Below are 14766 nucleotides of genomic sequence, written 5' to 3'. Positions count from 1 at the left end.
TTCGATTATAGATCGTTCCCCGTGGGTTGCATACACTTTAAACGATTTAGAAAATGAATCAATAACAGGAACTTTTTATGAGAAAGAACTACAAAAAATAACTTTTTCCCCCACTTCCGAATATAAAATTGATAAACTCATCAGATCACGTAAAAGCGGTATTAGAAAGGAAGTATTAGTTAAATGGAAAGGATATCCTAACAAATTTAATTCTTGGGTCTTACTGTCGAATATTAAAAATCTACAATGAAGGAAAGTTTCTATTTAACTTTACTCAGCAATAGTTCCACACAATATTTCCCGGGAAATATGAAATCAAATTTTTCTACAAAACTACCTAAAGCCATTACATTAGAAGGAGAATGGATGGTAGGTATAGTTGAGTTTCAATATCCCTCTACTATGTTCTCCGTGCAAGATCATGAAAATATCATATACATAAGTAAAAAAACTACCATCAATAACGAAGAGACCACACTAATGTATAAGAACCATATACCAGCCAACTATGATAATACACAAAATATTCTTATTGCTTTAAATTCGAAAGAGAAAGTTTTCGCCAGGACACCGTGTCAAAGTTTGTCTCTGTTGCAGTAAAGGATCCATCAATAATTTCACATACCACCTCAAGAAACTTTTATATGTCCTTATGAAGATTATTATTCGCAACAAGCTGGGTCTGGTATAAATGTAATCTACAAAGGAGGAGTTAATAAGAGACGAAAATATTGTAATGAGCTCATTCGAGTTTCACCCCTCAAAGTGAAAGGCGCTTCAAAGAAAACAAGGAACAAAAATATTAATATTTCCAAGGATATATTTTCAAACTAATCATAATGTCATTTATTCATAATCATTCATGTGAGTGCGTTAAATCTGAATTGGATCTGTTTGCTCTTCCTTCCACACAAACAAGTATCGAATATGGACACTGGATACATTACAAACCAATTTCTTCATTAAGTGATGATGGACCCATCGAATTCCAAGTACCTGGTACAGGAGATGATTACATAGATCTTTCGCATACACTACTCCATCTCAAGGCTCAAATTAAAAATCAAGACGGTTCTGCAGTTAATGCAGCTAATGTAGTGGCACCAGTCAATAATTGGTTACATTCTTTATTTAACCAATTGGATGTTTACCTAAACCAAAAACTTGTGTCACCCCCAAATAATACTTATGCATATCGTGCTTTCATAGAAACACTATTAAATTATTCATCATCCGCCAAACAATCACATTTGACATGTGGTTTGTGGTACGAGGATACAGCTGGTAAAATGAATGAAACTAATGAGGCAAACAAGGGCTTTTACAAAAGACAACAACTTTCAAAGGATGGTAAGGATGTTGAAGTGATTGGGCATTTACATGGGGATATATTCAATCAAGATAAATTCCTCATTAAAGGGGTCGAATTATCTATAAAATTAGTTAGATCGAGAGAAACATTTAACCTCATGTCACAGAATGCAGATAATAAGTACAAAGTCTGTATAACAGATGCAACTTTAATAATACGCAGAGCAAAAATTAATCCATCAATACTAATAGCTCATCAAAAGGTTCTTGCCACTACTACGGCTAAATATCCTATAACAAGAAGTGAAGTGAAAGTCCTGACCATACCATCTGGTGTGCAGGGTAAAACACTGGACAATATATTTTTAGGACAGGTTCCTAAGAGATGTATTATAGGTTTTGTGAATAATACAGCATTCAACGGTAGTTATGGTAAAAATCCTTTCAACTTTGAAAATTTTGGTATTTGCTCATTTAGCCTATATATAGATGGTCAACAGATACCTTCAAAAGCGTTACAACCATCATTTCCAAACGATGTATTTACTAACGCATACCACACCCTGTACTCAGGCACCGGTATACATTTTCTTAACGAAGGTAATGGAATATCGAGGGAGCAATATTCAAATGGGTACTGTTTACTAGCTTTTGATTTAACACCTGACTTGTCGGCTAACTCTAATGTGCATTGGAATCTTGTACGCCATGGTAGTGTAAGAATGGAAGTAAGATTCGAGAGCGCATTGACTGAAACAATTAACTGTGTAGTTTACGCAGAGTTTTCAAATATTATAGAAATAGATAAGAACAGAAATGTATGTGTGGATTATAGTAGTTAAGCAATCACTTATGTAATTATTATGATATTAAGAATAATAAAATATAATGTAATCGAATATGACATGGTTTTTATTTACCTTCATTACTTTTTTTACAAAGAGACTCATTACTATGTTGAGATCACATTATGTGTGTTTAAATATATTGGTACAAATATGAATTGATAGTAATAAATGTAGTCAGTAAAAGAGTGAAAGAGTAGGGGAGTAAACGCGTATTAAAGTATGAACACACTAGAAGTGCAAATGAGTCTTCGTAGAATACATCCCAGCCTCCAGAGCAACGTATATCCTTCAAATCGATTGCCGATGTATGCTCAGGTGCCAGCACTTATCATATGCAATCTTGACCCTGATTCACAGCCGGGGTCTCATTGGGTGGCTATTCATATAAACGTTGAAAGATTTGGGGAATACTTTGATTCGTTTGGACGTAACCCTATTGAAGCAATAGAAGGATTTTTAAGGAGGAATTGTTGCATGTGGAGATACAATAGCCTTACGGTTCAGGATTACCTATCGGCGGTGTGCGGAGAGTACTGTTTGGTATACATATATTACAAGTTCAGGGGAATGAGATTAGAAGACTTCCTTTTTTAGAGAAATTTTACGTGTGACTCAGAGAACAATGATACGGTGCTAGTAAATTTGTATAGAAATATAATGGACATTTAAATAAAAGAATAATACCTGGAATAAAAATGTTTTATTTAAATATGTAACCCTTACATCTAATTTTATTATAGATAATGGTGTTAATGTAGGTTAGGTATATTTATTGTTGTTTGCTTAGACCCGTAGGTTAGGTTAGGTTAGACATAGTTTATTCTATTTTTCTTTTAGAGCCATAGATCGGGTTAGTGAATGTAGGAAAGTAGATAACGATTCGTAGCTGATAAGGTGGTGATTAGTAAGTAATTAGCAAGGGTTTTGGGAAAGCTACCTCTGGAACGGTTAGAGCTATCACTTCAGGAGTGAGTGCATTCGACTCCACACGGCCTGTTTAGTGGGGGTAGAGTACAAACTTTTTTTTTTTTAGGGTTGGCCAACCATGATTTTTACGTTTTTGGGGAACTTTGATGTGAGGCAGTCGCCGGGAATCTGAACTACTTTTTTTTTCGTAGACAACTGATGAAGAGACAAGGCACCTCTCATCTTCGGCAACAATCAGTACGATAACTCGACCTTAGCCATTGAGGCGGATGCAGTTGTCGTCAAGTTGTCCCAACCAGTTGGTGAGTCAAAGTACCAAGTACTACCCCGTCACGACAGCAGCCCGTAGAAGGCCGAGAAACATTTTAACGGATCCGGATAATACCTTCACGGTGGATCAAGACGAGGTAAAATCTCATTATCGCTCCCCAAAACAAGGTGAGCTGTCAAGACCCTTTTGACCAACAGAGATATTACATTTAAAAATAGCAATTTGTGTCTTCGGGGCTGTCAGTGTTTAGACTGGAGGATCCTCTCGTTAGATTGGTCGACGAGAACAAATTAGCAGGGCAACGTAATGCCTACAAACTCAAGCTGATAAGCGATGACATGATTACCACGCCACGTATTACACTTTCATTTAAATAAACTATTGATAAAAATATTCAATCCAAACCAGGAATGGAAAAAACCTTGAAGATCTCTCAGTACACTGAACGTCAACGGAAAAGATGGTTAATAGATTCTAAATTTACATTACTACCAGTTAGCTAATCAAGGGCGTAGAACGTGCGAGCAGAACTGGCAAGAATTTCTTCGCCACTCTTTTTAATCGCTAAGTTTTGAGTCACACAAATTGTTTGAACTGGAGCAAATCAATCCCAAGGATTAGGATCATTTCAATATTCGTCAAATTTATAAAAACCTTTATTGATTAATTTACGTTTAACGAAAGTTTTGAATTTATTTAGTGACAATGCTCTAACTTGGCTTGGGACTATATATTTTTTTGTACATACAACAAGGCATCAAGAATATATTGACCAGATAGTGTCATAATATTTAATTCCTTAAACTTACCCACTATTCATACGAGAATGAGCCAAATTCAGTATAAAAAGATAACAAACACTATAAATATCAAATGGCAATGTAGTTTCTGTTTAGAATTCAGAGTTAATGCTGGTCTATTACCAGCATTTACTCTAAATTCTTAACAGAAACTAGCACATTAGGGGCCGGTCAAGTATTACGTAAGCACTATAGAGAGAATTTGTTTTTCTTATTTGGTAATTACGTCAATTAAATTAATTATTAAAAAATTAATACGTTTATATAACATTATTTTTGAGAGCTTCACTTACTCTCACTTAGCCTCTTGGCAGTAAATCTGCTTAGGTGATAAAATAAAAACATTCCTATTCATTCATTTCACGATATTACCAAAATTGTGCTTTATTATTTTGTAATTTAGACGTTGGCATTTTGTTATATTACACAGAATACTGACATTCTGATCCGTTATCAGTGAGAGAGATGTTATCTTATTTGGTATAAGATTACAAAATTTAGGTCAAATAAAAATTAAGCTGTATACTGTAGAGGTATGTGTTGAAGACGAATTTTAGAATCGGGACATAACTTAACATGTGATGAGGAGCAAGATGTAATGGTTACAAAAAAACTTGGCGAATTAAAGAGAGGCGGAGAGATTTATGCCACTTCTCCACTGTTTTAATTTGAGAACTTTTTTCATGTAATAGAAGGCAAACGGGCAGGAGGCTCATCTGATGTTAAGTGATACCGCCACCCATGGACACTCACATTGTCAGAACGCTCACAAGTGCGTTGCCGACCTTTGAAAATGTGTACTTTAACTATATTTTTAAATATATTATTATCTGATTTGGAATACATCTGTAACAGCATTTCAGTATATGACGTCAACGCACTAATTTATAGTCGATGGCAGGTGTCCGTACACACTCATGTATATATATAAAATCTAGCATTAATTATAAAATGAAAACCATACCACTTAAATACTTAGGCCCTTCAAATATAAAAAGGGGAGTCAAAAACTCACCACCAACTGCTGCCTAGCGGCGTACACGTTTTGTATAGCCCCTGTGATGGTGACACAACTCTTGCGCAATGCGGGTATATTCGGATCTTCAGCGTCAGGGAACATTATTTGAGCGCCTGTTGTACGCATGATCACTTTCAACTGTTCAGACGAACGGCCCACCACCACCGGATGGTGCATTGGTGATATCTCTAACGTCATTTGGACGTGGGTTTGTTTCTGCGTTGCATGAAAATAGGGTGAAGAATTTGATTATGTGTTTAAAATTTTGAGGGTAGACAAAACATAAATAAAAACAATGGAGTTAAGTTAAATGGAGTAAGTAATACGGAATTACAAAATTGTTTCGCAATATAGGCAAGTCGGTCAGCCTTCTACGCCTGACATTTTGGATGTAAGTCATGCCATGCCGGTTTCCTTACAATGTTTTTCTTCACCGTACGAATGAGTGTTAAGTGCGCACGAGTATATCTTTCCCAGCTTTGCACCAATGACCTTTATATAAAGATCATTGGTGCATAGCTGGTTTTGGAAACTACGACCTCGGGGATGAGATTCACACTCTGAAACCACAAAGCCCAATACTGCTTTTGGAGTTGTTTTAATTTTCAAATCAAACATCAAAATCCAATTATTTGAAATTTGTTCCAATGACATGATCTCTTTAAATATAAATGTAATATAAAAAAAATATTGTTAGGTATTTATGAACGGAAATCTAATACCTCAATATTACCTGGATCGCATGAAACAAAATAACGCCTTATGAAAAAATTTAGCAAATTTGTTTATCAAAATTTTTGCCTAATCATTTCATAAATGTTTTTTTTAAATAAAACTAGTCGATCATACAAATTATATACCCGAGTAACCGAAAATTAAAAATTGCAAAGATCTTTTATTTATCTAACAGTGAAACATACAAAATCATTTTCTGTCTGCTGCTTAAACTTATATGTGTATAATAATGTAAAACTTATATATTTTTATATTGTCAAGTGGATCACGCGTGAAATCGCATATTATATTTTTATTTACGAAAACTAAAAATTACAGCATAAACGTATGACAGTAGAACATCCAAAATTCACAGTATTAAAAAAATTAAGACATGGACACCCACACTGCTAGAAGGCTTGCAAGCGCGCTGCCTGCCTCTTAAGAATTAGGACGCTCTTTTCGTGAATGACCTTAAAGAATTGGTTCGGAAATATATCCGTGGGTAGCGGGTTCCTCATAGTGGTGGCGCGCGACAAGTTGCCTTAAGAAAAGCTCAGTTGTGGAACGACGGACGTCGAGGTGATACAACTGGTACTTTGTATTATGCAACAACAAGCCTAGACCCAAAAGCATGTAGAAATACTTACAGCATGTTGTCCACACATGTAATTGAGCAGCAGAGTGGTTGCCTCCATGGTGGCCTGCACTTCCCATTGGACACCCTTAACCACGACGAGATTCGCGTGTAATTTGGGACGGTTGCGAATCATCACCTATGTATTACATAAACTGCTTATGTACATTTAAATTAAAATTTACTTCTGCCTTAGACAGGTTATATAAAGTAGATACAAGAAATGTGTTTGACATCCTCGCAGGAAAATATCTGTGTTAGGGAAGTTGGTTCCTTCTTAAATAATAATACAGTGGCTACTATATGGGTTTTGGCTTCCGATTGGATAGGCCAGGTTTGGATTCGTGGCATGATGTTTTTACGTACGACCGAATGTTAGATAGATACAAAATCACGATAAAATAATTAATTACTATCTACTACTATGGAATTCCTTACCAATTTATATCAGACGAGCTCCGTCTCTAAATATATTTAAAAATCTTCTTTTTGATAATTTTTCTTCTGCCTCGTAACTAGCTACTACTTATATATATTAATTGTGAGTCAGTTAACCTTTGGCTGAGCTTTTACATATCTGTTTTTACATATTGTTATTTGGATTTTATTTTATTTAAGTTTAGTTATAGTTGCATGTTATTTTGATTTTTTTTATCCTCCCATATTAGGGTTGCCTGGAAGAAATCGCTTGTTAGCGATAAGGCCGCCTGTTGCCTAATAACTTATGTAACCTCCTTACTTTTTGTTTTTTTGTTTGTATAATTATGTATGTTATGGTAACAAAGTATAAATAAATAAATACTATATAAAATCACTAAGAAAAACAACATCGTCGTCATCATCATTGACATAGTCAGAAAGTCCAATGATTGGGGATCGAACCTACAACCTCAAGGATAAAAGTGGCATGCTGAACACTAATCATATACAATTACATAAAAATATACAATTGTATATTAATGCAATTAAGAAACGAAATATAATAAAACTGTTAAAGAAATATAAACTAACTTGAACGTTAAATTTGTCCTGTATCTGCTGGACGTAGGGCGAGGTGATTTCTGGAAGTGGGTTCGAGGCCGCTACAACTGGCAGCTCAAATGTGAAGATCAGTGGTGTTAGAGCCTGGAAAAGAAAAAAATATTACCACAGCATACAGATTTAGTCTTCTGCTTCTGGGTTTACATTCGGGGTTGCTTATTTACTAAAATTTTAGATGTCATATTTGCTTGTATAATTTTATGCATACACGTTGTTTTAGAAATAAATATAAATAAACAATTGTTTATAAATTGTAATTGTATTATAACACTTTTTAATTTTTGTTCAAATTATCTATAAATCTGTTATGAATAACTCTTTAACGCGATACTAGGAGCAATCTTTATGCCTAGTCTTTTCGTGAACACGTTTCCATTGATGATGATGATGCATCATAAGCGTTTCAGATGTGTCTCTAATTAATTCTCGGACAGGGCAATGATGTTCTTAATATTGCACTGGTTATTAGCGAGCTCGAGTCGATTACATTAGTCTGCATCCCTTTGAACGAAAATATAAGCTGATGCCAGAAAAAATACAAAAGCAGTTCTTTAGGCAACATTACCGGCGTATAATATATATAGATTTATATGATAAATAATATATTTAATAACGTAATATATATAGATACGACTAGTACCCCATTTTGTATCAATCTGAGTTTGACTTGAACTACGGAGAGTTGAAATGGTTATCAAGTTTGCACTAGATGTGGAGTGGAACAGACTGCCTGAACAGTGTTTCATGAAGCTAATGTCTGAGTGGATCCCACAAACAGCAATGACGCTACTTAAACGTTTCCTCATTTACTCACCAGAACTGGATATATTTTAGACAGGTTTGGGAAGACTGACTAAGATGTTTTATGTTTTAAATTGTAATAAAATTTATTATTAATTTAAGGTAGTATATATTATTGTTTGGCATATATACTGTAAATAAATAATAATAATCAACCAATAGAACCAGCGATCGAGGGTAAAATGCTAAAATTAAGTTTAATAAGTTAACTCACTCGAACCCTGGCGCGTGCTCGCTCAACCCTCTCCATGTCACCAGCGATGGATACCTGGTTGCTCTTCTCTACTGCGCTGGTCCTGTTCGAATCCGGAAAATGGATGTGGCACCCTGTCTCCTCCATTACACGCTTTATTGTGAGGCCGCCCTAAATAGGCAAAAAAATAAGGATTTTTAAGTTATTATATGCATTAACTTATTTTCAGTTGTCTGTAAGTGTTTTATATAACTGACATTTATCTCTATATATAAAATTCTCGTGACACAATACTCATTCCCACCACATACTACTCCAAAAAGATTATTTACTAGACAATTTTTTTGTTTTTATTTTTTTATGATACAGCATACAAATACATTTATGATAAACAAACAACCCTTATTTTTTATTATAGTAGTCAGGTTATTTTTATTGAACTAAAAAAATGTTTCCTGGAAATAATATACACGACAAAACGACGTTTGCCGGGTCAGTTAGTAGTGTTTATATTAATAAGTCTTTTCATTCGGGCTTATTATACATTTTACCTTATAAACTATAGATTTCTATACTATTGGTTACTTTATAACATAATGTACAAGAGTTATTATATAGAGGTAAAAAGTTCGACATCATGAGAAGAAAAATGTATGCGCGAGTTATGTAACCCAACAATAGTTAAGTTACATATACATATATATTTTATTAGACAAAAGAAAATATAAGCAATCATCGTACACTTGAAGCAAAATTGAGCCCAAAGCACACGTAAAAATTGTAATTTAACATTCTCGTTCCCTATAATGACCACTAACATAACTGTCACATAGATCTTGTCAAAAGTCAAGTTAACTGCGTTACGAAAATCTATAAACTTAGTCCTAATTTATCAATAGAAATTATATATTTGCTATAGCTTCATTTATCTATTTGTATATATCCTACAACTGCAACATATATATCAGAGCATAGCCAGTAAGGCGAGAGCACCCAAAAGCGTATAGAGCGTGTGGGTATTGATATATCTTAGAAATACATTGATGTATTTTTAATTTTCGACTCGAACTGAGATTCAAATCCTGCCTCACGGCCTAATGTTCTGCAGCGCTCCAAGTCACAGATACTAGAAATAATTCCGTTAGTAACTAGTGTATTGTGTGACCTCAATTAAACAAAATGGATATTAAAACCCGCATTACATCTTGTCGCATTACTGTCTAATGGTTGAGTGAATTTGAAATTCATATAACTGTCATGACATCTTTAACAAATACATTTTAGTTTTTATGACGACATTGATTCTATTTTCGTTCTAAATTAACATCCATCAGGATTTTATTCAATGTTAGTTCGTTCTTTTAATAATGCTACTGAAATATTGATTATGGCACTGTCCTAGAAAGAAATTACAGCCTATCATGGCCATGTATAATACTTTTTTAGAATCCATATTTTTTTCATAGTGTGGTCCGAAGTAAACAAGAAATTATGATTTGAGAAATTTTCATTTCGTAAAACTTAATATTATCTTCAATACACTCAATAAATAACTATAAATAGTATGGTAAATCAGTACCAATCTAGTGAATAGCATCAAAAAGATAGAAATGTAGATTTAACTCAAAATACTTAGCTATCAATATCAATTTTGCATTCATATGAGATATCCAAGTCATATATGCGTAACCCCCAGGCTAAGGAGCAATTTATCAGGATAAAATTTACATTATAAGGTTTTAAAATTATTGCACACCTGCCATTGTCATGCAAATACTCAATGCCTTGTTGTTCGTTACTGCATTGTCATAAATCACAAAAACTAGTGCGGGTCATAAATTAATCAATTCAATGGCGCTATTCTTGTCATAAGCAGCTTTCTATGGCTGATACACAATTTTTAGGTCTAAAGCACGTCGGTTCCCTCAGGATATCTTCACCGTACGAGTGTTTAACGAGCTTCAAACCTATGACATCAGATATGAGAGATGCCTGAAGCCTATATATAAATATAATCAGCAATCTGCAAAAACCTAGGAGCACAGGGACTCTTTCGAATTCTTATAACTGATTAAACAGTACTTATCCGGAGCTTGATATATTCGGCAGTGAGCTGATCATTTTTAACGATGCCTATCATAAGATAAATTATTAAAATTACCAGCAAAGCGATTAGGTATAAACCTAATCCGCTTTGCTGGTAATTTTTGATTAACAATAAGCAAAAATTTATTAATATTTTTATGGTATTTTAATTTTTTGTAACATTGTAACATAAACTGTAGATATAGCATTATGTAGGCGATAAACTTAAATAAATATATCTAGGTCGCTAATCCTGGACGCTCACGTTTTACACCATGTCCGTTAAGCTAAGCTATGGATGGACACGATGCATGGTACACAGCAAATAATACATACATTATTTAGCATATTGTAATATTTTGGGTGTGTCTTACCTTTCCGATGATATGCGAATGGTCTGTATAGCTGACATCGATTTTCATTGTAACACGGTTACTCTGAAATATGAAACATATATCAATTAATATATTGGTAGTATCTTTGATTTAATACAACATAATTACAAATAAAATGTTCAATATTTACTACATAATTAAAGTATGATGATCATCTTTATATTTCGCATCCAATCTATGTAACGAGAAAATAAAGATGAAAGATATGTATTTTATGTTTGTAATAACGACCGACGATAAACATTCATCATCTTTCGAATGCTACATTATTCTTTAGTAATATAAGCTATTTAAACATTCAAAACAAATTTAGTTAAATTCGGGACAAGTTAATTAATTAAGATTTATTTTAAACACTGTAGATTATTAGATATATATAATAATTTAAGATGCAATTAAAAACTAAATTAGGTATGTGTTAGAAAACGATGCGCAACATCGTCGTTTTCTACATGCACATGCATTTAGCATTCATTCAGCATATAATTTATCCTTAAAATGAAAGGCTAAATATTTGAGAAAGGACAAAATACTATTTAGTATTCAATATAAGTATATAATACTTAAAATTGCCGTGCCAATTGTATGTCCCTTCAACCTTGATTTTCTTGAACAAATACCATGTCATCAGAACAGGTAAGGTTAGCGAGCGAAGGGCAAGAATAATATTTTATTTATTGACAATATACTCTTTGTAATTCAAATTATAATAAAACAATTACAGCATACGCATATAACGTACATAAAGTATACCTTTACATACAATTGGCTAAAACTACTACAAGAATTCGTACAAAAGAAGTTATAAGTATTACTCACTCTAGTGTCTAGTAACTGCATTATTTTCTCTCTTGCCAGCTTCACATCTTCAGAGAGACCAGATATTCTCACGTGCGGGTCTAAAATTAATACTCTCTATAAATAACACCACTCTATTAAATTGAATAAAGACTAAACACTTGGGATTAAATTTTACCTAAAAGATCTTTAAAATTATTATCACGCAGGTGTTTTAAAATACTATACACGATTTCATCATTATTATTTAATAAAACCATCTTAAATTAATACTGTATACACTTAATTCATTAAAAAAGCATGATATTAACGAAGAAATTTTAAATTCATTTCAATTTCATTCGTCCCAAACGACGCGCGAACGTAAAATACTCAAAATATCCAAAAAAATAATAATTCTCAAAATGTAACCGCCTAGCTGGCGCCGGGTATAGTCATTTTGGCGCCTAGATTAACGTTTCATTTCACGCCAATTAAAACATTTTTTTTAAATATAGATAAACTATTAAAAATAAAATTCTATAATAGGAAAATATAGTGTTTCACTATATTTAAGTGGAATAAATTCATATTTTGTTAAGTAAATGTCTATAAATGACTATTATGGTACGTGTTTTTAACGGAAATATTTGAATTTCAAGCGATATACCGAAGACAATTAAATAAACGTTTCTATTATTTGAAATTTTCAACTTTGAAAGCGTATTATAAATAATAATTTAACGGTTTTTTATTTAAATTTTGTTTGGTTGTAACTTGTATAGGTAAGTAATTCGTTTTAGTGTATGTGTTTTTAAAAAAGTTCTGAATTCTTAGTAAAACAATATTTAGCTTGGAAGGCACAGTAGGCTAATCGATGCTGGTTGTCTCAACTTTTACTCATTACCTTTTTTTGATCTAGCTCCAATTTTCAGGCGAGCAGGCCAGTTGATCACCGTGCGGGTCTCATCCATAACCTAAAATAATAATATTTTTTACTAATTTTGCGTAATACACATTTCTCTAGTTCACAAGTTCTAAGAAACTAAAGTTCTTTAAATTCTCTACGAAATTGAATATTGGAAAAATTGAAAAGAATCAACGTATTTATAATTCATTTGCATAGATATAAAATATTATTATTATAAATAGAATAGTTCTCTGGAAGAGATCGCTCGAAAGCGATAAGGCCGCCAGTTGCCCTCCGTTTGATTTTATTATGTTCATTTTTTTTATTATATTGTAATGTAACGTGTTAATAAATAAAAAAATAAAATAAAAATAACATAATACTGCTAACATAAATTAATTTACCAAAAACAATAACTAACCCTAAAATATATTAATAAAAGGAATCTGTATTTTTATGTGTTTGTTACATACTAAAATAATCTACTTGGTTTTACAATAAACTGTTGATTTAAAAACTCGACTGGAAAAAATTGTTCATTTTAATTGAAAAATAAATTGGGGCCACGGGGCTTTTGATGCCCCGAGGCTCCCGCTAAACTGACCCTGGACTAAAATATAACCTTACCTTTTGAAAGAACGCCTGCGCCGTTTGAGACACATCCAGATTATCTAAAATTATAATAAAATTCTAAAATTATTTTTTTACTTATGTAGATCGTACACAGGTGTATAGATAATAAATTAAAAAGCACCAATCCCTAAGATTGGTACAATTTTCTTTTGTTCTTTCCTTTTCTAGTAATACTTATACGAACCAGGATCAAACCATGCTAGCCAAACTTTTTAATTCTGGATTATTGGAATCTAAATCCATTCTTATTAAACATACCAGCAAGCATACCCTCCAAACGCCGTCTGTCGACCCGAAATCTTTCTTGATGAACATCCTCAGCATTTGCCAGTCCCAATATCAAAGCGACATTCTGTAGGTCTTCAGCTGACGTCACGGAATTACTTGTTCCACTTTCTGAAGCCTACGAAAACGAGAAGAACAAATAACAGCTTATACACTATAATATTTTTTTTAATTATTAAAGATACAGATATAGACTACAGTGCCTGAAAAATCATCTTATTAAAAGTGTGACGTCAGCAGTGACAGTATGCTCTTAATACTAGAAATAAGAAACATTATAGTAATTTAATTATAATAAAAAAATGAAGCAATATCAAAATGGCGTGACCCAAAGGAACACGAAAAAAGTAATCTCTCTTTATATGAATAGATTGCAACTTCTATTGGTTTAATCAAAATTTCATAGACTATTTAATTTAAAAAGATTTTACCTCACTTACTGAGTCCTTATCGGCATTTCTTAGTTCAGACACGTGCGTTTTTACATTTAAAAAATTACTAGATTCCATTTTTATACATAAGGGATGAAATAATATATTAACTTATTTAAACTGTCATAAAATAAATAACTTTCACTATGAATAATTTAAAATGGCTAAAATAACGTTAATATAAGATTAAAATTAAAACAGCTTTACTACGCCCCAACTTGTGCCCGACTATTAAAATCACCATGGCTTTCAAATTGGTTAATTATATGCTTTATGAGGGTAGTAGAAAAAAATATTTGTGCATTTAATAAAATGTACGGTACAAAATGCATTTTAAAATTTGATCTTATTTTTTTATACAGGAATATTAATAAAATATAATTAATTATAAATTTCACATATAACTCATATAAACTAAGCATGAACATTTAATTTAAAAAAAAACTGTCGTTATGTTACATAGTCTGTAGCTTAATTAGAAATATAAAGTTATTTACGTTTGGTAGTATATGCTGTGGAGGCCCGTCTCGTTACAGCCAATAGGAACGCTGAAACCGTCTCGCTATCGGTATCATTCGCAAACATTAGCGCCACTAAAATAATTTCAGGAAACACGAACTTCAATATTATTTTGCCACATTTTTCCATCTTACAATTTCTTATACTTTTTTTTAATAATTATTAAGCAA

General features: G+C 32.7%; 1 protein-coding gene across 3 annotated transcripts in view; it reads right to left on the bottom strand.

Annotated features, from left to right (window-relative positions):
- LOC123712998 (protein bicaudal C) overlaps positions 1-14174 on the bottom strand; it is a 38338-nt gene extending 24164 nt beyond the window's left edge. The window contains exons 1-10 of one of the 3 annotated variants that reach the window (XM_045666449.1): positions 14078-14174; positions 13620-13764; positions 13356-13399; positions 12726-12795; positions 11861-11940; positions 11021-11083; positions 8583-8732; positions 7538-7651; positions 6540-6665; positions 5173-5391 (exon numbers count right to left, since the gene is read on the bottom strand). In XM_045666449.1, coding sequence (XP_045522405.1) covers positions 5173-5391; positions 6540-6665; positions 7538-7651; positions 8583-8732; positions 11021-11083; positions 11861-11940; positions 12726-12795; positions 13356-13399; positions 13620-13764; positions 14078-14155 — 1089 coding nt within the window. In that variant the 5' untranslated portion in view covers positions 14156-14174. The remainder of the gene's footprint in view (positions 1-5172; positions 5392-6539; positions 6666-7537; positions 7652-8582; positions 8733-11020; positions 11084-11860; positions 11941-12725; positions 12796-13355; positions 13400-13619; positions 13765-14077) is intronic. The other 2 variants (XM_045666452.1, XM_045666451.1) reach the window with 2 other exon arrangements.
- Between the last annotated feature and the right edge of the window lie 592 nt (positions 14175-14766).

This window comes from Pieris brassicae, chromosome 8 (assembly GCF_905147105.1).
Source record: "Pieris brassicae chromosome 8, ilPieBrab1.1, whole genome shotgun sequence".
In the NCBI taxonomy this organism is placed as follows: domain Eukaryota; kingdom Metazoa; phylum Arthropoda; class Insecta; order Lepidoptera; family Pieridae; genus Pieris; species Pieris brassicae.
Note: the sequence above shows the minus strand (reverse complement) of the source record. Positions and strands in the feature narration are given on the sequence as shown.